General features: G+C 42.1%; 1 protein-coding gene across 1 annotated transcript in view; it reads right to left on the bottom strand.

Moving 5' to 3' along the window:
* PXDNL (peroxidasin like) overlaps window positions 1–27,459 on the bottom strand; it is a 379,412-nt gene that overhangs the window by 176,695 nt on the left and 175,258 nt on the right. The window contains exon 4 of the mRNA XM_039464797.2: window positions 24,052–24,123. Coding sequence (XP_039320731.2) covers window positions 24,052–24,123 — 72 coding nt within the window. The remainder of the gene's footprint in view (window positions 1–24,051; window positions 24,124–27,459) is intronic.

Genomic DNA, 27,459 nt, shown 5'->3' on the forward strand with positions numbered 1-27,459 from the left:
AAACACAAATAGAGGAATTCAGCTAGATAACCAAAGTCCCTTCCAGTGTGATAGGAAAATGTTTTTAGGAAAATGAAAGTTAACATTATCCCAGTAACTTAGTATTACTACAGACTGCACCTGCTTTTACCACTTGCTATGTCGGAGGCTCCGATACGCTTACTTTAAGGTGGGCAAATTCGATCTTCTCTTTGTACAGGAAGTCCCTCAGGCCCAAGGGTCAGCCTGAGCAGTGGCAGAAGAAGAATATTAATTGATTCAAGACTGAACTAGACCAGGCAAGATTTTTTTTTTTTAATCACTGAAAGAAGTCAGAAAATTCTCTGATCTTCCAGAGATGAAATCAGGGCTGGAAAAGGAAAATCTCCAAGAATGTTTAAAGAGAGCGATGGAGAAAAAAGTTGGCATCACGTCTCAACTGGGTCAAGGTCAGTCCCTTCAATAAATGCTTTAAGCAAGTAACTGGGGCCTTTGCAGCTGGATCTGGGAACCCCACTGCTTGTGTGGCCCCACCCATGCCGACGGGCTCTCCCACAGGGACTTGCCACCTCGGTTCCTCATGGAACCCAAGGGATGGTGATGGAATCATACAATTGATATATGACCTTGTGTTAAATATAATCCTGTTATGACGCACAGTTAAATACACTCCCTAATGTGACATCTACTTGTTTTCATCCTCCGAAAGGCTATATTTTCTTGTAATGAAAAGAGATAACTTCAAAGCACATAATAGGCATACAATAAATAGCAGTTCTTATTGAATTAAAGTTAAAGTTCTTCTTGCTGAGAAGTATGTTGTAGAACTTGGAAATAATTTTTTTATGGCTGGTGTGTCGTAGAAAATTGGCTTAGTAGCCTCCCGTTTCTCCAAAAGGGCAATGCATTTAAATAAATGGTTATCATAGGAGCTTTTAAAAGCCACTTCCTAAATCTCTTTCTCTAAGCTTTTTGAAATACCATCACAAATCTGAAAGTTTAGGTAAATCTTTCCACCTAATATACAATGAAGCACAAAACATAAATGTGTGCAATTGAGCTTTTATTTTAGATGTGAAACTTTTCTCATGACACCACCATTAACTGGAAAAAAAAATTTCTATAAAATAAATTGTTTCCAATTAATTTTTAAATTATCTTTCAAAAGATATCTTTTCAACAGTTTGGAGGTATCAGGAAAATGCTTCTTTTATTTTTTGTGTGTGCTCCCAGTTACAGAATGGGAAATCATCTAATTCTATTCTATGGTCACTGTTCTCCGGAAATAGAAACAGCACAATTTCAGAGGAAATTGCTCTTGGGAGTTTTCCAGCCCAATACTGCAATCTGGAGATTTCTGGAATCTCTGAACAAGCTTAAGGTTAGAAATGCAAAAGTTTCAAACCCACCCAGAAAACACTAAAACGGTTGACTCACACACCCTCACCTTGCTGGAACAGGGAGGGGCGTGTTGAACTCTTCCTAATGAGGTGTCATCCCAGAAGACTGAGAACTAACAAGAAGAAAGAACAGTTTTAAAGAAACACTGCTTCTGCATTTTAAAAAAAACTGCTAGTTGAGTTTATGTGTCACCTTTATTCAGAAAAAAAAAAAAAAAAGAAAGAAAGAAAAGAATCTCTTAAAAGTCTTCACACCCCTTTCCCCACAACAGGAAAAGTGTGGGAAATCTCTGCAAAGCCCGTTTTGCTCTCCCTCTGACCCGCTCCTGATTTCCTAATGGCATTGTCATTTTTGTGAAAATTGCACATTCTTTAAATAGGTAGATTTTATGGTATGTAAATTACACTTCAATAAAGCTGTTAACAATGATAAATGGGTTAAGGAAAATTCAAACAATACAGAAAAGTGCATTTAAAAAATCTAAAATCCCAACTGTGCAGTAATTGCCACATGTAACATTCATCACTGCCCGTCGGTCTGCTTTGCTCTCTATCTGTAATCATACGTGCTCAGAAATGTGTCTCCAACTTAATATAACATTTCTTTTCCTCCTCCATTTCGGTAAACAAAGTTCTAACAAGGAGTCCTTTTTACAGACAGAAAATCAAGGCGTAGCTAAAAGCATCAGCCTAGTCCAAAATGCTGGACAAAATAAAAAATGTTCCACTGTGGTGATTCTGATGCCGTAAATAAAAATCAGTAGAAACCCTAAAAGCAATGATCTGGCTCAGGGAAGATTCTGGCAGCCTGTCTGTCCTCTTAGCAGAGCAATCCCTTAACAGCAAAGGAACTGGAGCATGTCCATGGCCAGCAGTCACAATGATGGCAAGCAGACAGCAGGGCCAGGGGGTGGCATGTCATCCGGGAACTGTACAGGCCACAAGTCCACTGTGAACCATCTCACAGATTTGTCCTAAAGACACAGCACTGGCTATATAGAGTTGTGGCAAATAAGAAACGGGAAAAGCCAACCCAGAATACCGTGCTGTGTGTCAAATGGCATGCTCATTCATACAGCTCTTGTTAGGGGGAAATGCTGCTGAAACTCCAGAAATTTCTCCATCTGAAATCTTACTGCAGATATAGTTTTTCCCCCTCACCGAAATGAAAATGTCACTGATGTACCCTCATTTTACTATAATCTGTGCTCTGCATGTTCCCAGTGTGCATGCGTCAATCACAGGAGTCCTGGACCAGCCAGTACAGACAGGTGGGCGCGTTCTTGGCCTCTGCAGCTGAGCATGGGTCTGGCAAGGCAGTTACGACGAGTTAACAGTGCCACCTGCAGGGCACAGCGGGCATAACAGAGCGTATCGGCCCCAGAAACAGCTAAGAACCAGAAAGCCTCCTGTATCACTAAGTAGCTGATCTGCTTTTTGCTCTTTTTTTTTTTTTTTTTTCAATTTCATTTTATGAGACAGCCTACGAGGTCAGTGCCAATGTTGATATTCAACCTGCGAAGCCAATAGTGTCTAAAGGTTATGTGACAATTGGTAGCTGAGGTTATATACATGCCTTTAGAAGGGAAGTGAGGAAAAGCAGTTAAGGAAAGTTTCCATTTGGAGTAGAAAAAACTAAGGAGGGTCATTTTATTGTCTTCCCATCCAATCTCCTCCTGCCTCTGCTATTTCTGTCACTAAGTAATTGTTCTGTCTGTCACTCAAACTCTGAATTCCAAGGCACACAAAACATCCTTCCAATCGAACATGTTCCTTCCTAGTATGTGATGGGACGTGAGGGTGGCTTGGCTGTTGCTAATAGTGGCCAGGTCACCTCAGGGAGCGCCTGGACCATCACTATCTCTCTATCCTGATGACTTCTCCTTTATTCTTCCAGGTCAGCCCTCAGTCTCCTGGCTTTTGAACAACAACAAAAAAACAAAAAAAGTAGAGGCATAGCAAAAGTGAGAATAACACACATATTTCAAAGAAACAAAGCAATCACCACACTCAAACATGACCAAGATATTGACATTTATCATACGGGGAATTTAAAATCGCTATAACTAGGCCAGGTGCAGTGGCTCATGCCTGTAATCTCAGCACTTCGACTGTGTGGGAGGAGGCAGAGGTGAAAGGATTGCTAAAGGCCAGGAGCTTGAAGCCAGCCCTGCAACAGAGCACATGACCCCATTGGAATTTAAGATTCCCGGGTCCAAGCATGGTGTCTCACGCCTGTAATCCCAGCACTTCGGGAGGCCAAGGTGGGTGGATCACCTGAGGTCAGGAGTTCAAGACCAGTCTGGTCAACACAGTGAAACCCTGTCTCTACTAAAAACATAAAAATTAGCTGAGTGTTTTTGGCGGGCACCTGTAATCCCAGCTACTCAGAGGCGGCGAGGCTGGAGAATTACTTGAACCCAGGTGGTGGAGGTTGCAGAGAGCCAAGATGGCACCATTGCACTCCAGCCTGGGCAACAAGAGTGAAACTGTGAATCCATCTCATGTCAGTACTTCCACTATCCTAATGCCTACCAGACACCTCCTCCCAGGCATCCTGCAGGCACCTCCATGTCGGCACAGCAAGGATTCCTCCTGCTGCCCCCTCTGTGCTGCCCCCTGGGAATAACCATCATTCACCTGGTCAACCACGAGCCTCTCTTTTCACCCGCCTTCCCACTCAGGCATCTGCTTCTGCGCCTTCTATCGTCTTTTTATGCCACTTCCCCACTGCAACCGTCTTCAACTGGACTCTTCTAAAAAGCTCATTCCTTTTCCTGCCTCTCAGTTTGGGTGCATGCAGCCCAGTTCTTGAACAGTCGCCAGCATATCTTCTCGGAGTGAAGCCGTTGCTCTTCTCCTCCTGATCAGCCAGATACCTGAGCCTGCCACAGAACGGATACCTGAGCCTGCCACAGAACAGACACCTGAGCCTGCCACGGAACAGATACCCGAGCCTGCCACGGAACAGATACCCGAGCCTGCCACAGAACGGATACCTGAGCCTGCCACGGAACAGATACCTGAGCCTGCCAGGGAACAGATACCTGAGCCTCCCACGGAACAGATACCTGAGCCTGCCACGGAACAGATACCTGAGCCTCCCACGGAACAGATACCTGCGCCTGCCACAGAACGGATACCTGAGCCTGCCATAGGACGGATACCTGAGCCTGCCACAGAACGGATACCTGAGCCTGCCACAGAACGGATACCTGAGCCTGCCACGGAACAGATACCTGAGCCTCCCACGGAACAGATACCTGAGCCTGCCACGGAACAGATACCTGAGCCTCCCACGGAACAGATACCCGAGCCTGCCATGGAACAGATACCCGAGCCTGCCACGGAACAGATACCTGAGCCTGCCACGGAACAGATACCTGAGCCTGCCATGGAACAGATACCTGAGCCTGCCACAGAACAGATACCTGAGCCTGCCACGGAACAGATACCCGAGCCTGCCATGGAACAGATACCCGAGCCTGCCACGGAACAGATACCTGAGCCTGCCATGGAACAGATACCTGAGCCTGCCACGGAACAGATACCTGAGCCTGCCATAGAAGACCCGCAATGATCTGGGACCTGCCGACGTGGGCTCCTGCCTTCACACCCACTTCCTGCCTGCTGTGAGGATGTTGTTTCAGCCCCCTACCTGCCGTGTTTTCATGATTTAGCACCTTTGCTCCCTCCGCCTCATATTCCCGTTTACCTGATAGAATCATTTGACCTGCCTTCCACCCTCAAATTCCAACCCACACCTGGGAAATATTCACTCCTCACTGCAGACCTCCACCAGAACTACAAAGAGAGCAAACACGTTGTGGCATTTAGTGGTTCCCAAACACCGTTCCTGCTGCTTTATATGAATCATCCCATTTGCCCTACAACAGCCCTGTGAGGTGAGTGTTCTTATCCACAGGAGATGTTATGGCCCAGGGCTCACAACAGCTGTCTAAGTGGTACAGCTTTTCTGAGTGTGAATGTTGAAAGTGAGCTGCAGGCAGTAATGGTAGAGGTTGCCAACACAGATCTGGACCTCATAATCCTTACGACCTACATGTAGGAGAGAGAAGTGTCTGCAGGAGTGTGAAGAAAGGCTAAATTGTTATCACAAAATTGTGAAGAGGGTGAGACCGTGGGAATCCATGAGGGAGAAACAGAGGTTGCTTCTACTTAGTCTTGAAGAGAGAATTAGTCAGGGGGAAAAAAAAATGCAGAAAAGGAAGCCCGCATGCAGGTTAGGAGTGTGGCTCTGGAGCCCGACTCCTGGGTTCCAGTCCTGGCTCCAGCACTCACTGGCTGTGTGAGCTTGGCCAAGGAGTTTAACATCAATGTGCCCCAGTTTCCCGATCTGTCTAATCTAGTGGTTTGTGTGAAAGATAATTTGGAAAAAGAAGAAATCAAAGGTATCGGAATTAATCAGAGGGCCATTGCAATATTACAACCAGGAAAGGATTAAAACGTTAGTTAAAAATGGTCACTTGACTTATCCTTAAGTTATTTACACAATTACCATGGAATTGAAAACAACAGATCCCCTCTCCTGGCAGCTGAAAAGGTGACTCAGGGATGCAGAAAATAAAGAAACCAGTTCTACCAGCTATAGTGTCATAAAGATGCAAATAATTTCACTTAAGGATATAACCAAAAAAATAAAGGCAAAAAGTGTGTTCACCATAGCGGTATTTAAAATAGCAAGATTTAAAAATATGCAGATGCCCAACAATAAATGAAATGTTTAAAATGAAATACAGTGCATTCATATAGTTCATAAAACATGCAGTCATTAAATCATGTTATCAAACAATGTTTAATGTTATTGTAGACAGCCCCCCACAGATGTCAATGCATGAATCTCCAAACATGACTATGTCACATTCCGTGGCAAGGGAGATGGTGCAGATGTGATAAAGATTAAGAGCTTTGAGATGGAGAGATTATCTTGGATTATCTGGGTAGGTCCAGATACAGTTATAACAGATAGGCACAAAAGATAGTTAGGTACCGTTGTAATCTCACCACACCAGGGACTTAAAAGTGGAAAGGGGGGCAGAAGAGTCCATCAGGGAGATGTGACAGAGGAAAAGGGCAGGATTCAGAGCATGGGAGGGACTCACTTTGCCGTTGCTGGTTTTGAAGCTGGAAATAGGACTGCAGGCCCAGGACTGCAGGCAACCTCTATAAGTTGGGTTTACACTTTCCATAACTGCAAGAAACTGAACTCTACCCACAATGAAAGTCAGTAGGAAGGGAATTCTCTCCTAAAGCATCCAGAAAGAAGCACAGCCCTGCCAACACTTAGATGTAGCCAGGCGAGACCCACACCAAAATTCTGAACCGCAGAAATGTCAAACAACTAGTTGGTATTGTTTCACCATTTACATGGTTGTGGTGATTTGTTATGGCAACAAATATAGTTAAGAATCTGTGGCCCGGCAGGCTCACGCCTGTAATCAGCACTTTGGGAGGCCGAGATGGGTGGATCACGAGGTCAAGAGATCAAGACCATCCTGGTCAACATGGTGAAACCCTGTCTCTACTAAAATTACAGAAAATTAGCTGGGCATGGTGGCGCGTGCCTGTAATCCCAGCTACTCAGGAGGCTGAGGCAGGAGAATTGCCTGAACCCAGGAGGCGGAGGTTGCGGTGAGCCGAGATCACGCCATTGCACTCCAGCCTGGGTAACAACAGCGAAACTCCGTCTAAAAAAAAAAACAACAAAAACAGAATCTGTATATCATTATACGGCGATAAACATTATGGACAATGTCAGGTTTTTCAAAAAGCCCAGCGTAGCACTGCATAAACCCTGTAACATCACTCACATCCCTGTGGTCTACACACATGCAAGATGGAAAAGAAGTACACAAAAGTATTTTTCAGAGTTTGGGGATTATGGGCATGTTCATTTCCTCTGGATATGTTAACTGTCACCACTGCCTCTCCCCGCTTCTCCCACTCGCCGTCTCTCTGGATGCTAACCCACACTCCCTCTTTCCCCTTCTCCCAATTGCCTGTAATCCCAGTGCTTTTGGAGGCCGAGGCGGGCCGACCAGGAGGTCAGGAGATCTAGACCATCCTGGCTAACACCGTGAAACACTGCCTCTACTAAAAATACAAAAAAAATTAGCCAGGTGTGCTGGCACACGCCTGTGGTCCCAGCTACTGGGGAGGCTGAGGTAGGAGAATCGCTTGGACCCAGGAGGTCACCGTGAGCAGAGGTTGCACCACTGCCCTCCAGCCTGGGTGACAGAGTGAGACTTTTTCGTCTCAGAAAAAAAAAAAAAAAAAAGCATTTATTCTTTAAGCTTTTGGATTCTTCTTTCTTCATACTATATCACAAACTTCATCTGATTTTCAAAGGTTTATGCTTGGCAAACATGAATATTTGCCACAACACTAAATGGAACTGAAGAAGTCTGGTCCCCAACAGTTTTCATGTAATTACATCAGAAATGAATGTTTGAGAAAGTGATTTCAGCAACAAACGTGCTCTGAGGTGCAGAAAAGCAAGGTAAGAAGATGACATTTTCATGACTTCTATTTCTTAGGTACCTGAACTCGATGTTTATAAAAATCCATTTAAAGCCCAAACCTAATGTATTTATTTGGCCAGTGCCTCACACAGCTTTTAGGCCAGATAAAGGCAGACTTTAGATAATGGGGCTTCTTTCCTGGGAGAGGGTTGTAGATAGAAAAGGAAACATAAATCCCAGATAAGACTAGGATAGTATCTCCAGGACATGTAATACATTTAAGGTAGAGATAATGATGCCTAACCCTGACCACACATTAGAATCTCATGGGGAAGTTTGGGGAAAAAAAAAAAAAAAAAAAAAAAGCTCTGATGCCAGCACCCTCCTCCTAAGATCTGATTCATTGTGAGTATGGGTACGCAGTGCCGCGGTGATTCTAACAGGCTTCGGGCTGGACACCCTCTGGCTGGGCAACACTACTGAGCACCATGATAAGACAGAAACGGCCGGGCGCGGTTGCTCACGCCTGTAATCCCAGCACTTTGGGAGGCCGAGGCGGGTGGATCACTTGAGGTCAGGAGTTCGAGACCAGCTTGGCCAACATAGTGAAAACCCCGTATCTATTAAAAAAAAAAAAAAAAAAAAAAAAAAAAAAGTTTTAACTAATCTCAACCTATCCTCTTAAAACATAACTTAGAAAAGGAAACTCAATCAGAAACTCAGACATATAAATTGGCAGCAACTGTTTGCAGAGTCACTTCAAAACATATTCAGACCTATAAATGTTATTCTCCTTTCTAGCCATTGTGAAAACTGCACTGCTTGAAGTTAGACATGAGTCCTCTACCTCCCTGTGATCCCAGCCAGTCACAGGTACCTGTGACAAGCAGAGAGCAACAGCGGGGAAGAGAGACATTCAGTTCCACCCCCTACTGACCTATTTCTCAGTGTGAGTGTCTGGGCCTTTTCCTCGGAAACCTTGAAGAGCCCCCAAAGGATATCAGAGAACTTCTCTGTTTTTAACATGTACTGCCTATTGAAGAACAAACTTCGGCATTTTCAAAGTAAGTTATGCTCTTTACATCATATGGGTTTTATCTAGAATTGCACAGAAGAGGGGAAGGTCTTCAAACCCTGTTTTTGTCATGCCGTGCCCAAGAAAAGAGATTTTACCAGAGTTAGACCCACGAAAAGGAATGTCAGTGAGGAATAAGGATGGAATAGATCGGAAAAGTCACACCACTTCCAGCTAGCATGACACGCAGCCAGTCCTGCCCCAGAAAATGATGCTCTCACAACTTAACAGAGAATAACGTATGACTGTTTGCTCAGCAAATGTATTTCAAACTTGCTACAAAGAATTACATAGGCCAGGCAGGGTGGCTCAAGCCTGTAATCCCAGCACTTTGGGAGGCCGAGGCGGGTGGATCATGAGGTCGAGCGATCGAGACCATCCTGGTCAACATGGTGAAACCCCGTCTCTACTAAAAATACAAAAAAATTAGCTGGGCATGGTGGTGCGTGCCTGTAATCCCAGCTACTCAGGAGGCTGAGGCAGGAGAATTGCCTGAACCCAGGAGGCAGAGGTTGCGGTGAGCCGAGATCGCGCCATTGCACTCCAGCCTGGGTAACAAGAGCAAAACTCTGTCTCAAAAAAAAAAAAAAAAAAAAAGAATTACATAATGAAAAATAGATCTATTCCTAGAGAGCTTCTTACAAATGGACTTTCGCTGATGCTCAGGGAAGATGGTGACATTCTAGTGCCCAAAACGGCTCCCCAGACCTCACAGCCCTCAGGTTCTCTGAAAGAGACACCAGTGATTCTACTCAAGACACACAGGGTGCTGTTTCCAGCCAAAAATGTGCTTTGACTTTGCCAAATTATTTACGTAACTAAGATTATTGCTTTGGTACAGTTCTACCCAAAATCAGCCCATTTCATTTGTCGGGCCTGAATACATTTATAGTGTGTTTGGTGATAGAAGTTCCAGCAAACTGATACATAGATCAATATGATTTCAATCAGAATTCAGAGGGCTTTTTTTTTTTTTTCAGACTGAGGGGATGATTAGAAATAGACAATCAAATTCTAAGATATATATATGAGACTGTAAACAATTAAAAAAAATAAATCGGCCAGGCGTAGTGTCTCACACCTGTAATCTCAGCACTTTGGGAGGCTGAGGCGCGTGGTTCACTTGAGGTCAGGAGTTCAAGACCAGCCTGGCTAATATGATGAAACCATGTCTCTACCAAAAATACAAAAAATTAGCTGGTCGTGGTGATGGGCACCTGTAATCCCAGCCACTCAGGAGACCGAGGCAGGAGAATCGCTTGAATTCAGGAGGTGAAGGTTGTAGTGAGCCTAAATAGTGCCAGTGCACTCCAGCCTGGGCAACAGGAGCAAAACTCCATCTCAAAAAAATCAATCAATCAATCAATCAATCAATCAAAGTTGGAGACACTTTACTATCTGATTTTAAGACTTGCTATAAACCAGTAAACAATAATAAGAGTAAAATCATGAAAATATCTAGTGAATAATAATAATATATTTGTCTTTGTTTTGTTATTTTATGTTTTTTGGTTTTTTTAAGATGGAGTCTCACTGTGTTGTCCAACCTGGAGTGCAGTGGAGCAATCTCTGCTCACTTCAACCTCCGCCTCCCGGGTACAAGCAATTCTCCTCCTGAGTAGCTGGGATTACAGATGTATGCCCCAGAAGGATACCCGCTAAATGTCAGTCTGAGCTCTCCTTTAAACAGATTTACAAGAAAAAAACAAACAAGCCCATTCAAAAGTGGACAAAGGATATGAACAGACACTTTACAAAAGAAGACATATATGAGGCCAACAAACATAAAAAAATGCCCATCATCACTGGTCATTAGAGAAATGCAAATCAAAACCACATTGAGATACCATCTCACACCAGTTAGAATGGCCATCATTTAAAAAATCTGGAGACAACAGATGCTAGAGAGGATGTGGAGAAATAGGAACACTTTTACACTGTTGGTGGGAGTGTAAATTAGTTCAATCATTGTGGAAGACAGTGTGGCAATTCCTTAAGGACCTAGAAATAGAAATTCCATTTGACCCAGCAATCCCATTACTGGGTATATATCCAAAGGATTATAAATCGTTCTACTATAAGGACACGTGCACACGAATGTTCATTGCAGCGCTGTTTACAATAGCAAAGACCTGGAACCAACCCAAATGCCCATTGATGATTTACTGGACAAGGAAAATGTGGCACAAATACACCATGGAATATTACACAGCCATCAAAAACGATGAGATCATGTCCTTTGTAGGGACATGGATGAACCTGGAAACCATCAATCTCAGCAAACTGACACAAGAGCAGAAAAATCAGACACCGCATGTTCTCACTCATAGGCGGGTGTTAAACAATGAGAACACATGGACACAGGGAGGGGAGCACTACACACTGGGGTCTGTTGGAGAGAAATACGGGAGGGACAGCGGGGGGTGGGGAGTTGGGGGGGATGGCATGGGGAGAAATGCCAGATATAGATGAGGGGGAGGAAGGCAGCAAATCACACTGCCACGTGTGTACCTATGCAACAGTCTTGCATATTCTTCACATGTACCCCCAAACCTAAAATGCAATAAAAAAATACAGATGCATGCCACCATGCCTGGCTAATTTTTGTTTGTTTGTTTATTGAGATGGAGTCTCTCTCTGTCACCCAGGCTGGAGGGAAATGGCTCACTATAACCTCTGCCTCCCGGGTTCAAGCTATTCCACCTCAGCCTCCTGAGTAGCTGGGACTACAGGCGTGTGCCACTACGCCCAGGTAATTTTTTGTATTTTTAGTAGAAACGGAGTTTCACCGTGTTGGCCAGGCTGGTCTCGAACTCCTGACCTCAGGTAATCCACCCACATCAGTCTCTCAAAGTGCTAGGATTACAAATGTGAGCCACCATGCCTAGCGTGTCTTTGTCTTTTTAATTCAGTTTTATTGGGGTATAATTTACATGCAATAATGCAGTAACAATTCACCAATTTTATGTGGACAAATAAATTCATTGTGATAAATATATACATCATACAATAAATGTACACAATCATGATATCAAACATTTCCATAAGCCCAGATAGTGCTTTTCTGCTCATTGCAGCCAGTTCCATGGCCCTAGCCTTGGCTCCAGCAAATGCTGGTCAGCTTTCTGTCATTAGCGTTTTACCTTTCTTAGAATTCCATATGTAATCAGACAGTATAGAATCTTGCAGCTTTCACTTAGCATAAGGCATTGGAATTCATCTACGTTGTTGTGGGCACCAGCAATTCATCCCATTTATTGCCAAGTGGCATCCACTGTGTTACTATGCCACAGTTTGTTTATCCAGATATCAGCTGATGGATATTTGCTTTGATTCCAGTTTGAGGCTATTCTCAACAAAAGTGCTATCATCATTTAAGTGGTAGTCTGTGTGTGAAAATATGTTTTCATTTCTTTGGGAATAAATACCTAAAAGTAGAATCGCTGTGTCCTACTTTTAATGTTTTCTTTTAAAGAAGCTGCCAAACTGCTTTTCAAAGTGACTGTATTATTATTATTACTTTTTCTTTTCTGAGACGGAGTCTGGTTCTGTCACCCAGGCTGGAGCGCAGCAGCACGATCTCGGCTCACTGCAACCTCAGCCTCCCAGGTTCAAGCAATTCTCTTGCCTCAGCCTCCCGAGTAGCTGGGACCACAGGCTTCCACCTCCCACACATCTAAGTTTTTTGTATTTTTAGTAGAGACGGGCTTTCACCATGTTGGGCATGCTGGTTTCAAACTCCTGACCTCAGGTGATCCACCTGCCTCGGCCTCACAAAGGGTTGAGGTTACAGGCGTGAGCCACTGTACCCGGCCAACTGTATTATTTTGAATTACCATCAGCAATGTATAAGAGTTCCAACTGTTCCATAGTTTCCCCAACACTTGTTATGTTCAGTCTCTTCAATATGAGCCATTCTAAGAGGTGTGTGTCTCTTAGGGCTTCGCAGTGGCTTGCATTTGCATTTCCCAGCAGGCCAATGAGAGTCAGCATCTTTTCTAGTGCTTGCGGCCATTCATATTTCTTCTTTGATAAAGCATATGTTCAAACATTCAGCATATTTTTAAAAAAGATTTACTTTTCTTATTGTTGAGTGGTTTTTTACATTTTATATTCAAGTTTGTCATCAGATATATTATTTTCACCCATTCTGTAGCTGGCCTTTTACTTTTCTTAGTAATGTCATTTAGATAGCAAATGCTTTCACTTATCAGTTTTTCATTTATCGATTTGTCATCTATCAATGTGATGCATCAATGTTTTCTTTTATGCTTCATGTTTCTTGTATCCTATCCAAACTCTCTTTTCCTAGCACAAGGTTAGACGTTATGTTAAGTGAAATAAGCCAGGCATAGAAAGACAAATGTACGTGTTCTCACTCATTTGTGGGAGCTGAAAATTAAGACAACTAACTTCATGGAGACAAATAATAGAAGGATAGGTACCAGAGGCTGAGAAGGGTAGTGGGGAGCTGAGGGAACTGGAGTTGATTAATGGGTACAGAATGTAGTTAGAATGAATAATACCTAGTATTTGATAGCACAGCAATAATTTATATCACATTATAAAATAACTAAAAGAGTAAAATTTAATTGTAACACAAAAAATGACAAATGCTTGAGGGAAAAGATTTAGTTATGCAATTTCTCTCTCCTTAACTTTATAAGTTGTATTTTTTACAAATATTTTCATTTCATTGTCAAATTTACTAATATAAAACTGTTTGAGACACTCCCTCTTTAACCATTTAATATCCTTATTATTTGTAGTGATATGCCCTCTTCTTGATATTATGTGTCTTCTTTTATATGGTAGTTCAGCTTGAGGTCTATCAATATTATTGCTCTTCTCAGTTCTATTTTGTTCTGTTGACTTGGCTCTACTGTTGTTCAGTTATCTACTACTTTTTTTTTTGAAGGCAGAGTCTCTGTCACCAAGACTGGAGTGCAGTGGCACAATCTCGACTCACTGTAATCTCCACCTCCTGGGCCTTCCGAGTGCTGGGACTACAGGTGCACACTGGCTAATTTTTGTATTTTGGGTAGAGACAGGATTTCTCCATGGTGGCCAGACTGGTCTCCAACTCCTTGAAGGAAAAGGACGCCTGATTTCTGGATAATTCAGAAAAAACTTTCAATCTTTCCAGTTAGTTGTTAAATAAACAATTCTGTTCATCAAATTTCTGGATGAACCTTTCTGAATTCACGGGTTTCTAAAACTGGCGTTAAGCAAAAGTCTGAAACCTAGGCTGAGCACCAAGTGGCCCAGCCCAGGAAGGGACTTGAAGTGTCCTACAGTTGTTTTTCAACTCAGGAAACAACGGGTTCCACTAAATCCCGAAAAGACATATATATATATATATATATATATATATATATATATATATATATATATATATATATAGTAGAGACGGAGTTTCACCATGTTGGCCAGGCTGGTCTCGAACTCCTGACCTCAAGCAATCCACTCACCTCAACCTCCCAAAGTGCTGGGATTACAGGCATGAGCCACCGTGCCCGGCCTGGAATCACTTTTAAAATAGAAAGCAAAAATGTCTGTTTTCTTGGCTTTAAATACTAGGATTACTCAATATTAGTAAGACCAGTAATTATTATCAGAATATAAAGCATTTACTGCTGAGAATCATGTGCATTTTAAATGGGAATTAGAACTTTTCCTATGCTAATTTTTATAAACCATCTGTAAATATATTGTATGAAAAACATCAATGTGATAAGCGCTTTCCATTTTGTCTTTATTAAAAAATGTATACTTGATTGGTTAACTTGATGATTTGGCAATATAGTAAAAATTACTTAAAGCATTACACAATCTAAAATTATTTTTTATAAAGACAAAGACATACATTTTATCACAGTGATAGTTTATTAGTCATTGTCTTCGTCTGTTTTGCAGTGCTATTAAAAATATACCACGGACTGGGTGATTTATAATAAATAGAAATGTGGCTGGGTGCAGTGGCTCATGCTTGTAATCCCAGCACTTTGGGAGGCTGAGGCAGGTGGATCACCAGGTCAAGAGACCTGGCCAACATGGTGAAACCTTGTCTCAATTAAAACTAAAACTATAAAAATTAGCTGGGCATGGTGGCATGTGCCTGTAGTCCCAGCTACTCGGAAGGCTGAGGCAGGAGAATGGCCTGAACCTGGAAGGCAGAGGTTGCAGAGAGCAGAGACCGTGCCGTTGCACTGAGGCCTGGCAACAAAGCAAGTCTAAGTCAAAAAGAAAAGAAATGTATCTGCTCATGGCTCTGAAGGCTGGGAAGTCCAAGATTGAGGGGCCAGGATCTGGGAAGTTCTGCCTCTTGTGGTCATCCCATGATAGAAGGGCAAAAAGAGGGTGAGAGAGAGCCAAAAGAGGGGGAAAAAAAGAGAGGGATTGGGGTCCTGTCTTTAGCTCCCTTAAACAAAATAATTATCAGTGAAGAATTTTGCATTCAGCAAAACTTAGCTTCATACTGAGAGAATTCGCCTCTATCAACCCAGCACTACAAAAAAAAAAAAATGCTAAATCTTGAAACACCTCAAAATACACCAAGATAGAACCTCTGTAAAGTACAAATCTCACAGGACCTGTGAAAGAATAATACGGTGAAAAAACACAACAAAGTATTCAGGCAACAACTAGTACAATACACAGGACAGGACAGCACATCTCAATACTAACATTGAATGTAAACGGACTAATAGCTCCACTTAAAAGCTACAGAATGGGCCGGGCGTGGTGGCTCACACCTGTAATCCCCGCACTTTGGGAGGCCCAGGCGGGGGGATCACGAGGTCAGGAGATGGAGACCATCCTGGCTAACATGGTGAAACCCCGTCTCTACTGAAAATACAAAATATTAGTCAGGCATGGTGGCATGCGCCTATAGTCCCAGCTACTTAGGAAGCTGAGGTAGGAGAATTACTTGAACCTGGGAGGCAGAGGTTGCAGTGAGCTGAGATCCCACCACTGCACTACAGCCTGGGTGACAGAGGGAGACTCTGGAAAAAAAATAAAAAATAAAAATAAAAATAAAATAAAATAAAATAAGTATATATATATATATATATATATATATATATATATATATACACACACACAGAATGGCAAAATGAATAAAAGTCCAGCAACTGAGTCTTGTCTTCAAGAGCTGCACTTAATATATTCTTATGGTAACTTAACTCACGTAAACATAAGGGAAAGGGAAAGAAAAAGGTATTCCATGAAGATGGAAACCAAAAGCAAGCAGCAGTAGCTATTCTTACGTCAGACAAAACGGACTTTAAAGCAACAACTGTTTAAAAAGACAAAGAGGGCAGGGCGTGGTGGTTCACACCTACAATCCCAGCACTTTGGGAGGCCAAGGCGGGTGGATCACTAGGTCAAGAGATTGAGACCATCCTGGTCAACATGGTGAAACCCCGTCTCTACTAAAAATATAAAAATTAGCTGAGCATGGTGGTGCAGCCTGTAGTCCCAGTTACTCGGGAGGCTGAGGGAGGAGAATTGCTCGAACCCAGGAGGCGAAGGTTGCAGTGAGCCGAGATCGCGCCATTGCACTCCAGCCTGGGTAACAAGAGTGAAACTCCATCTCAAAAAAAAAAAAAAAAAAAAAAAAAAAAGACAAAGAGAGCTATTATATAATGCTAAAAGGATTAGCCAAATAGAAAAATATCACAATTTTAAATATATATGCACCTAACACTGGAGCTCCCACATTTATAAAACAATTACTACTAGACCTAAGAAAAAGATAGATAGCAACACGATCATAATGGGGACTTCAGTACTCTACTGCTAGCACTGGACAGGTCATCAAGAGAGAAAGTCTGCATATCAGGAAAATGCAAATCAAAACCACAATGCAATACTACCTTACTCCTGCAAGAATGGCCATAACATAATTTTAAAAATCAAAAAATATCAGATGTCAGTGTAGATGTGGTTAAAAGGGAACACTGTCACAATGCTGGTGGGGCAGCTGCTAATTCAACCGCCATGGAAAACTAGAAGTAGAGTTATCATTTGATCCAGCCATCCCACTACTGGGTATTTAGACACAGGAAAAGAAGTTATGATATTAAAAAGACACTTGCACAGCTTTTATAGCAGCACAATTTGCCATTGCAAAATATGGAACCAGCTTGAATGCCCATCAACCAACAAGTGGAAAATGAAATTGTGCTGTACATGTAACATGGAATACTACTCAGCCACAAAAATAAATAAAATAATGGCACTTGCAGCAACCTGGATGGAGTTGGAGACCATTATTCTAAGTGCAGTAACTCCGAAATGGAAAACAAAATATCATATGTTCTCACAAGCGCAAGCTAAGCTATAAGAATGCAAAGGCATGAGAATGATATCATGGACTCTGGGTACTTGGAGAAAGGGTGGAAGCGGGGTGAGTGGTTAAAGACTACACCTTGGGTTCAGTGTACACTGCTCAGGTGATAGGCATCAAAATCTCAAAAGTCACCACTGAAGAACTTATTCATGTAACCAAACACCATGTGTTCCCCAAAAACTATTGAAATATTAATAGTAATAATAATAAAAGACCAAAAAAAAATGAAATAAATCAGATATGGGTGAGACTCAAGGCGTGATTCATCCTGAGGCAAATTTCTCTATAGCTGTAAGCCTGTGAAATCAAAACCAGTTACGTGCTTCCAAAACGCAATGTGGGACATGCATAGAACAGGCATTTCCATTACAAAAGAGAAAAACAAGCAAGAAAAATGGGGTAACTGGTCCCAAGTAAGTCCAAAATCCAACAGGGTGAACAACATGAAATTCTAAGGCTCTGAAACAATCTTTCTTGACTCTGTGTTCTGCCTCCTGGACACGGTAGGGTAGGGGTTCGGTCCCCCAGGCCCCAGGCAGCCCAAACCCTATGGCTCAGCACATCCAAAGCTCTCACGGGTTGAAGTCTTGTGCGTGCAGCTCTCCCAGGCTGGCACTACACACTGGTAGCTCAATAGTTCTGGGATCTTGGTGACAGTCCCACTCCCACCACTCCACTAGGCATTGCCCTGGTAGGGGCTGTCTGCAGTGGCTCTGCTCCTGTGAAAAAGTTCTGCCTGGGCCTCCAGGCTGTCTGAGACATCCTTTGAAATCTAAGTGGAGACCATTATGACCTCATAGGCCACCCATTCTGTGCAGCTGCAGAATTAATACCAAACTGCGGACTCCGTAAGCAAGTATATAAAATATGCTTTTTAAAGATGTTCTTCATCGTTTAGTTTAATGCCTTACTGTGAGAAGTTTATATATGCGCATTGAAAACGTGAAATGAATGTGTAACCTCAAAGATGCATTGTGAGCTGCTTTATTACAAATGAATTGAACTGCTTCCCAAACACTGAACTCTATAAACAAATGTATACATACACTTTTAAAAGATGTTCCTTATCGTTTAGTTTATTGCCTTATTGTAAGGGATTATATGCATACACACTGAAAATATAAATCTGGGCATGTTACTTCAAAGATGCATTGTGAGGTACTTTATTAAAATGAATTGAACTGTTTAACACTGTGAACTTTTTAACCATATGTTAAGACATGCTTTTCAAAGATGTCCCTTACCATTGTGTTCTAAGCCATAATGTGAGGCGTTTACATACCCACGTTTAAAAGATGAATCAAAGTACGTTACTTCAGAGATGTATTGTGAGCTGACTTATTACAGTGAATCGAACTGTTTACCATTCTGTGAATTCTGGAAACAAGCATACGCAGTGTTTTTTAAAGATGTCCTTTACCAATGAGTTTAAAGACTTACTGTGTGCTGTTTACAAATATATATTAAAACATAAATCTGCTGAGAAGGCTTACCATTTGCATTCCTCAAATTAGGGACACAGTCTACATCTGAGCCCACTTGAGTGACGGCTGAGGTGACCCAGGAGCCCTGTTTGGGAATTTGGGGGGCGGAGACTTAAGGTGGTGCAGGGTGGTGAATGCTGGTATTTTTCAGGCACACTGAGCTGCTCTCTTGAGGCGGCCTCAAAGAGCTCTGAAATGAATTGGGTGTCATTCCCCCATTGTCCTGATGAATGGCACCTGGCTTCTTTATCTATGCTGGTCTCTTTATCAAAGAATCGGTTGGCTGCACTTTTGCATTTTTTTTTTTTTTTTTTTTTTTTGTTCTTCACTTGGCCAGGCTGTGGATTTTCCAAAGCTTTATGTCCTACTTCCCTTTTAATTCTAATGTCAGCTTTAAATCTTTCATCTCTTCCCACATTTTACTCCAGGCATTTAATAGAAGCTGGGCACCTCCTTCAACGTTTTGCTTAGAAATTTATTCTACCAGATGTCCCAGGACATTCTCTTAAATTCAGCCGCACGTAAAGCCCTCTGGTGTGGACACAATTCAGCCAAGTGCTTTCCCACTTTAGAAAATAACCGCCCTTCCTCCAGTTTCCAATATCTTGTTCCTCATCGCTGTCCAAGACTCCATCAGAATTGCCTTGACTATCCGTATTTATACCAGTATTCTGATCATAGCTACTTAAGCGACCTTGAAGAAGTTTTAGACTTTCCCTACACTCTTCTTTTCTTTCAAGTCCTCACCAGAATTGCCCTTAATGATCTGCTCATGACAATACAGACTTTTTCTAACCTGCGTTCCCAAATTCTTTCAACTTCTACCCATTATCCAGTTCCAAAGTCACTTCCAAATATTCAGGTGTTTGGCACAGTAACACCACACTCTTTCATACCAATTCTCTTTCTAAGTCATTTTGTGCTGCTGTAACAGAGTACCGCAGAAAATTTATAATGAACAGAAATTCACTGGCGCACAGTTCTAGAGGCTGAGAATTCCAAGGCTGACGGGCCCGCATCTGTCAGGGGCCTTCCTGCGGTGTAATCCCATGGCAGAAGTGCAAGAGAGGACAAGAGGAAGCCAAGCCTGTCCTTTGATAAGGAATCCACTCCCATGATAAAGAGCTTGCTACCGCAATGAGAAACTCACTTCCACAATGACAATATTAATCTATGCATTACCTTTCATGGTTGAATCACCTCTTAAAGCCCCCCTTCTTAAGGCTACTACAATGGCAATTAAATATCAGCATGAGATTCAAATCTTTTACAGTCTTGTAAAAGGAAATTATGAAGAGGCAAAAGCGGAGCACAGGTAATTTAAAACGTTTTTTGTTTGGTTGCCTGTGTTTTAATATGGTATGTAACCTAACAGCCTTCTAGGAGAAAGAAATTTAGAGTTCTTCTAACCATATTTATTACAGAGATAACTTAAAATCATGTTCTGAAATTAAGAAACCACATTGAATAGGAAAACAAATCTGAGGATCAAAAGCTTCTGATATACAGAAATCCTACCAATACTTAAATACCAGACTGCATTCTACGTATCTGAGCTTAAGAACTATCCCATAGGTCGTCATCAATGGAAAAAAATCTTCAAATATCTAATTGGTATTTGTGTTTCAAACACTTGCAATTGAGAGAAATCTCTGAATAAAACATCGCATTGCAGTTTAGTAGCAGTATTACTGTACAATATGACTTTTTTGATATTGAAGAATTCATATTTCACACTGAAATTATGATGGTAGATCTGAGGTTTTCAAAAAGTATCAAATGCTAAAAATACACCAAGATAGAAGTCAGTCTGAGTTGTAATAATGATGCTACAGGGCTGGGTGTGGAGGCTCATGCCTGTAATCTCAACGTGTTGGGAGTCCGAGGCAGGCAGATCTCTTGAGGCCAAGAGTTCGAGACCAGTCTGCCAACGTGGTGAAACCCTGTCTCTACTAAAAACTGTCTCACAGCACGCTTGGCTGCCCTATCCTTGTTCATCAGACTCCTCCAAACCCCTCTTCCTGTCTGCTCATACCTAGCTTTGTTAACTAAAAGAGAATGCCTACTTATAGATACCAAATGCTTTCTCATACACAATAACCTTAATATTCCTTACTCCAAAAATCCAGTTTCCCAATGGAAATGAGCACCTCCCTGTTCCCCTTGTAACACCCACAGAGCAAAAAAGAGTCGTTCCATTAGTCCCCTTACTTGCAGGACTGGGGTATCCACTGCTGCAATAGGAACAGGTAAAGTAGGTCTTACTATTTCTATCACCACATTCCGCAGTCTCTGATGATGTCTCAGCTCTTACTACGTCTGTTACCACATTCCACTAATGATTTCTCCACTAATGATTTCTCCGCCCGCAGTACAGATGTAACTCAAACACTTCCTGTCCTTCAAGCCCATGTTAATTCCCTGGCTACTGCCGTCTCTCAAAATCGCTGACGCCTTGATCTACTAACTGCTGAAAAGGGAGGACTCTGTCTATTCCTAAATGAAGAATGCTGCTTTTATCTAAATCAATCTGGCCTTGGATATGAAGCCATCAAAACACTTAAAGACAGGGCCCAAAAGCTCATTAATCAGGCAAATAATTATTCTGGACCTAGCCGGCCACTCTCTAACTGGGTATCATGGCTACTTTTATTAGCAGGCCCTCTCATACCCATTTCCCTCCTTCCCTTATTTGGACCTTGCTTCTTCTGACTAGTCTCTCAGCTCCTACAAAACCATATCCAGGCTCTCACCAATCTGTCAATGCAGCAAATGCTCCTCCTAACAAACCCACAGTAGCAACCTTTGCCTCAAAACCTCGGCAATCTAAATTCTCTCCCAGTTTTAGGCTTCCTCGCAGCCCTCAATCCCACTCAAAGAAGGCCTGAGAAACATCGCCTGTCACCCCTTTGTACCATCCCCAAAATATTCACTGACCCCCCACTTTTTCTAGTTTTTACTTTTTTCCTTTATGTTATTCATATAAAAAGACAGGAGTGCAAGTTTCTTTGAACTGGCTGCCCCATAAGCCATACCCCAGTCAAGCCATGGCAAGCCCCTTGACCAGCATATACGTCAGGGGTCCCCAAACTTTTTACACAGGGGGCCCGTTCACTGTCCCTCAGACTGTTGGCAGGCCGGACTATGCAAGGTGTGACACCCTTCACAGCCAGCGCTGCTGCCTCCACTATCCCAGACAGCGCTATACAGTGTCACAGGTCCAGCACTGCCTCAGTGCTGTATACAGGGATGGCGGGGATCAGCCTGTGACACTGTGTATACAGCATCCTGGACATCTGCAGCAGCGGTGGGCCTCTTCTGTGGGAAGCCCACTGGTGCATGTTTCCCCTATTATAAGACGCCGCCTAAAAATAAGACAGCCCCCGTCTTTTGGGGGTAAAATTAATATAAGACAGGGTCTTATAATAGGGGAAACACGGTGTGTAGTCATGTGGGGGGAGACTTTTGGGCAAAGGGAGGTGATAGGGGCCATTATGTTGTTGTACATTTGGGGGAGTATGGGGGCCACTGTACTGTGTAGCAGTGGTTATAGTGCTTTGCCTTTCTTCCTACTTCTGCTGTTATTTCACACTGCTTCCAGTGATGTGGGCGCTGCAGCCGCAGACCGGATGTGCGTCATATGATGCACTTCCAGAGCAGTGACACATGCGTCCTGCGTCACTGGAAGTAGTACTGTATGTGAGCAACGCCGCGCTTTGCAGTGCCGCCACATCCTGTGCTCCTCTCACTGACCACCAATGAAAGAGATGCCCCTTCCTGAAGTGCAGCGGCGGCCAGATAAATGGCCTCAGGGGACCGCATGTGGCCCGCAGGCTGCAGTTTGGGGACCCTTGATGTACATCTCTGGATGGCCTCCCAGAGCCAGAGTCTGAGGCAACAGGAAAACCACAGAAAAAAGATGGCTGCTCCTGCAAAGTACAATTAACGAACCTTGCGACATTCGGCCATTGTTTCTGCCTCAACCATTTCTGCCTTAACTGATAACCTAGCCTCGTGACCTGGACCTTCTGACATGCACCCCCAGCTTGCAAAAAGTGCCCTGAATGGTAACGTTTGTAACTTTCCACTGCCTACCCCAAAGCTATAAAATCAACGTCTGCGGTGGCTCACACCTGTAATCCCAGCACTTTGGGAGGCTGACGCAGGTGGATCACGAGGTCAAGAGATCAAGACCATCCTGGTCAACATGGTGAAACCCCGTCTCTACTAAAAATACAAAAATTAGCTGGGCATGGTGGCGTGTGCCTGTAATCCCAGCTACTCGGGAGGCTGAGGCAGGAGAATTGCCTGAATCCAGGAGGCAAAGGTTGCAGTAAGCCGAGATCGTGCTATTGCACCCCAGCCTGGCACCTGGTGACAGAGCAAGACTCTGTCTCAAAAACAAAAAACAAAAAGCAAAAAACAACTGCTATCCCACTGCCCTCTGCTGACTCTCTTTTCAGACTCAGCCCACTCACACCAGATGAATAAACAGCCTTGTTGCTTACACAAAGCCTGTTTAGGTGATCTTTTCATTCAGAGCACACTTAACACAAATACAGAAATTAGCTGGGCATGGTGGGGCAGGCCTGGAATCCCAACTTGGGAGGGTGAGGGACAATAATCACTTTAACCCAGGAGGCAGATGAGCTGTGATCATACAACTGCACTCCAGTTTAGTCAACAGAGAAAGACTCGGTCTCAAAAATTAGAATAATGATAACAATAGTAATAATAGAGACTCCTAATTTGGGGAAAATCATTTAGCACTAGATTTAATTTAATTATCTGTAATATGAGAGGTATAATCTCATGTTTTGGAAATTCTCATGTCAGTTAAAAGTTTGATCTTGTTTCATAAATTAATTATAGTCACAACTATAAATACCTTCTAGAAATGCCTATTTTATGTCAGGTAATAAACATTTTTGCTCAATAAACATTATTTCTCTTTGTGTGCAATACTTTAACATGCACAGCAGAAATAAGTGCATTTCAGAGATTTGGAAACAAAGGTTCACGGAGAGTAAGTCGCCCAATGTCACACAACTAAGAAATGCAGTGCTGGAATTCCAGCTGAGCTCTGTCTGTTTTCCTAACCTCATGCCAACTCAGTCATACATTCTGATTTTTAGCCAAGTGATGACAGATATTCAGTCATTCAAGCCACATGGTAAAGCTTAAAATAATTGTTCAACTATCACATAATGACATTTAAAAAGCTATTTGAACCATCACCATGAGTGATTTAATTTAAAAAGTTTCTATTACTTACAGATGTTCCAAAGATATGAGTCCGTTAAATGTTTGCTTATCTAATGCATGGATTTCATTCTTGTACAGGTACCTGGAAAATATATAGAATCTCATTAAATTATAAAGTAGCAGAGATACCACATGTCTTAAATACAAGCTTTTTAAGCCATAAGCTGAGAACCTTAGGAGCTTTATGGGATGACCATATGTTTCCCTAACCATGTATGGAAACTCTTATTTCATTTAAAAGTGTTCAACTGGTAAGAGTTCTAAGCCTCTCATCAAGTTCTCAAATGGATCCTTAGTTCAAAATATTAAGAAACATGGAGCATTTGTGGAGAAATTCTGACTAATGGAGTCATATATACTGAGTAACAACTTCTCTAAGAAAAAATAAAAGTTTGACTATAAACAATTTTAAAAATTTATTTTATGACACTGAATATATTCAACTGGTAGTTACAAAGCTAGCAAATAGCACCACGGGATTCATCTTAAGGGAATAAAAGCATCTTAGAGATGCATAAGATGAATTTTGATCCTCCTGTGGCTGCTGTCGAAAATCTCCAGGAAATAATACTACAAATGGATTTATAAATATGATGATACAACCCATCTTACCAAAGGGTTTGAAGAAAACAATTTATGTGACATATGAGCACTTTCTCCACAGTTTGCCTTCAACCAGAGGTTGTTAAGGTGATTTCTTCTCTGTGCTCTTTGTTAATGTCATGAATATGAAGCCCTGGATCTTTTCTACTTGTGCCTCTGAGGCTTTAAGACGATCAGAATTCCTGAAAGCTTCTATCACCTGTCTTTGGAATGTGTTCTTGCATATTGTCAGGGCATCAGAATCACCTGGCGGTGTTAAAATTTCAAAATTCACCTGCAAACCTATTCAACTGGACTCTCTCAAGATATTTTCTAGATTATTCCATTGCAGCTAATCTATAGTCCTGACTTGAAGGCCATCAAAATCACAATTCTGGCTAAAAATGAAGAAGGGACTGATTTTCTATAATTTGCTTAGTGAAGCTTTGTGGGGTCCCAAACCACTTTCTTTTCCCCCAGTTTAGGACTCCAGTAAGTTTCTGAGAGTAGCAGTGACTAGTATGGATTTAAATCTAACTAGATACGTTTCTCCTCAGCATTAATTGATACTGCAGAAGATTTTGCTTTTACTCCAAATCTCAAAAATACAGCTACATGGTAAAATTTAAGAAATATAATATTCTAGAACCATGTTTTTTCAAATTGGTTATAAGAAGCATTGAGAAGTGGTCTCAAAACCCACTAGTGGTTCTCAAGGGTGGATGTATGTAAATCAAAGTATAGTTATATGAGTCGGTAGTATTTGTAAGGCCTCATTTTGAGTTCCACCCAGGCCTCATAGTGATGTCTGGGTCCCTGCCTCCACAAATTCTGATTTAATGATGGGTCCAGGGTATAGACTAGACATTGAGATTCTTCATAACTCCACAGGTGATAATAATATGCAGCAAAATTGAAAGCTACTGTTACTAGGTACAGAACAGGTGGAAGTATTTTGTAAATGTACCCCACTGAATTCAGAAATACCTCCTGGTAAAGGCCCTTAGACTATTAGAATGTTGAGAGCCACATGACTTCAAGGGTCATGTCTTGAGGTATAAAGTTGACTTCTAGTGAGAGGCATATAAACACTATACTGGGTTTTTATTATTATCATCAATTTTAAATAATGATGGATTGTTTCATAAAGATAAAATGAAATCATAAAATATTCATGGAGGTGTTTCAAAACTTAAAAGTTTCCCGTAATATTTTATCTCAGATATACAGATTCACTTTAGACTGTTATATTGTAGAAAATGGTTCAGGAATCACCACACTGTCTCCCACAATGGTTAAACTAATTTACACTACCACCAACAGTGTAATTGCCCCAGGATCTAAAACCAGAAATTCCGTTTGGCCCAGCAATCCCATTACTGGGTACATACCCAAAGGATTATAAATCATTCTATTATAAAGATACATTCACAAGTATATTTATTGCAGCACTATTCACAATAGCAAAACTTGGAACCAACCCAAATGCCCATCAGTGACAGACTGGATAAAGAAAATGTGGCACATATATGCCATGGAATACTATGCAGCCATAAAAAAGGATGAGTTCATGTCCTTTGCAGGGACATGGATGGAGCTGGAAACCATCATTCTCAGCAAACTAACACAGGAACAGAAAGCCAAACACTGTATGTTCTCACTCATAAGTGAGAGTTGAACGATGAGAACACATGGCCACTGGGAGGGAAAATCACACACTGGGGCCTGTTGGGGAGGTGGGGACTAGGGGAGGGATAGCATTAGGAGAAATAGGTAATGTAGATGACTGATTGATGGGTACAGCGAACCACTTGTGTACATAATTGATCCAAGCCTCTGCAACACTGAATATTTGTCTTATTCAAAATTAATTTCCTGCTAATAACTGTCATTTTACTATATTTCCTCATTGCATATTAGCACTAGTAATGATAGTCCTTCTAAACTGGTATGTGAAAACCATAAAGGTTATTGTTTTGTTTTGATTATTAATTTGTTTGTTTTACTGTAAGGGAGTTACTCTTGACAGGGCAATGAGTAGAAAACTACAGAGCAAGATCGAGATGAAACACAGGGAGAAGGTCAAGCTCCTTCACTAACAAGGAGCAGGCTTCATATACTACCAAGGTTTGAAGGATCCTTTGTAATGTGTAAAGCAGGCATCCCCACACTTTTTACACAGGGGGCCAGTTCACTGTCCCTCAGACTGTTGGAGGGCCACCACATACTGTGCTCCTCTCACTGACCATCAGTGAAAGAGGTGCCCCTTCCTGAAGTGCAGCGGGGGCCGGATAAATGGCCTCAGGGGGCCGCATGCAGCCCACGGGCTGTAGTTTGGGGACGCCTGGTGTAAAGTATGGAAATAAAGAATGGCATGTACTCATTGGGCATGAGCTATGGTTTTACTGTTCCCTTTAAAACTCATTGAAATTTTATTTCCAATGTATGATAAGAGGTAGGACCTTTAAGAGGTGATTAGGTCATGAAGACTCTTCCCTTATGAATGGGTTAATGCCATTATCATAGGAGCAAGTTGGTTATCACAGAAGTTTGGCTCGCTCTGCCTTCTTAGTTTGTTCTAACACTATGTTATGACACAGCAAGAAGGCCCTGTCCAGATGCAGCCGCTCAGTCTTGAGCTTTCCAACCTCCAGAACCATGAGCCAAATAAACTTTTGTTTTTAATTAATTACCTCGTCTGTGGTATTTTGTTACATCAGCAGAAAATTGACTAAGATGGTATGTTAGATTGTTATGAAAAGTTAGGCGAGTGGATGAAATTGACTGACCTAAGAGGAAACTGAGACTTTAGTGCTCAACAATGAGCAGAGCTGGG

This window comes from Saimiri boliviensis, chromosome 15 (genome assembly GCF_048565385.1).
Source record: "Saimiri boliviensis isolate mSaiBol1 chromosome 15, mSaiBol1.pri, whole genome shotgun sequence".
Lineage (NCBI taxonomy): Eukaryota > Metazoa > Chordata > Mammalia > Primates > Cebidae > Saimiri > Saimiri boliviensis.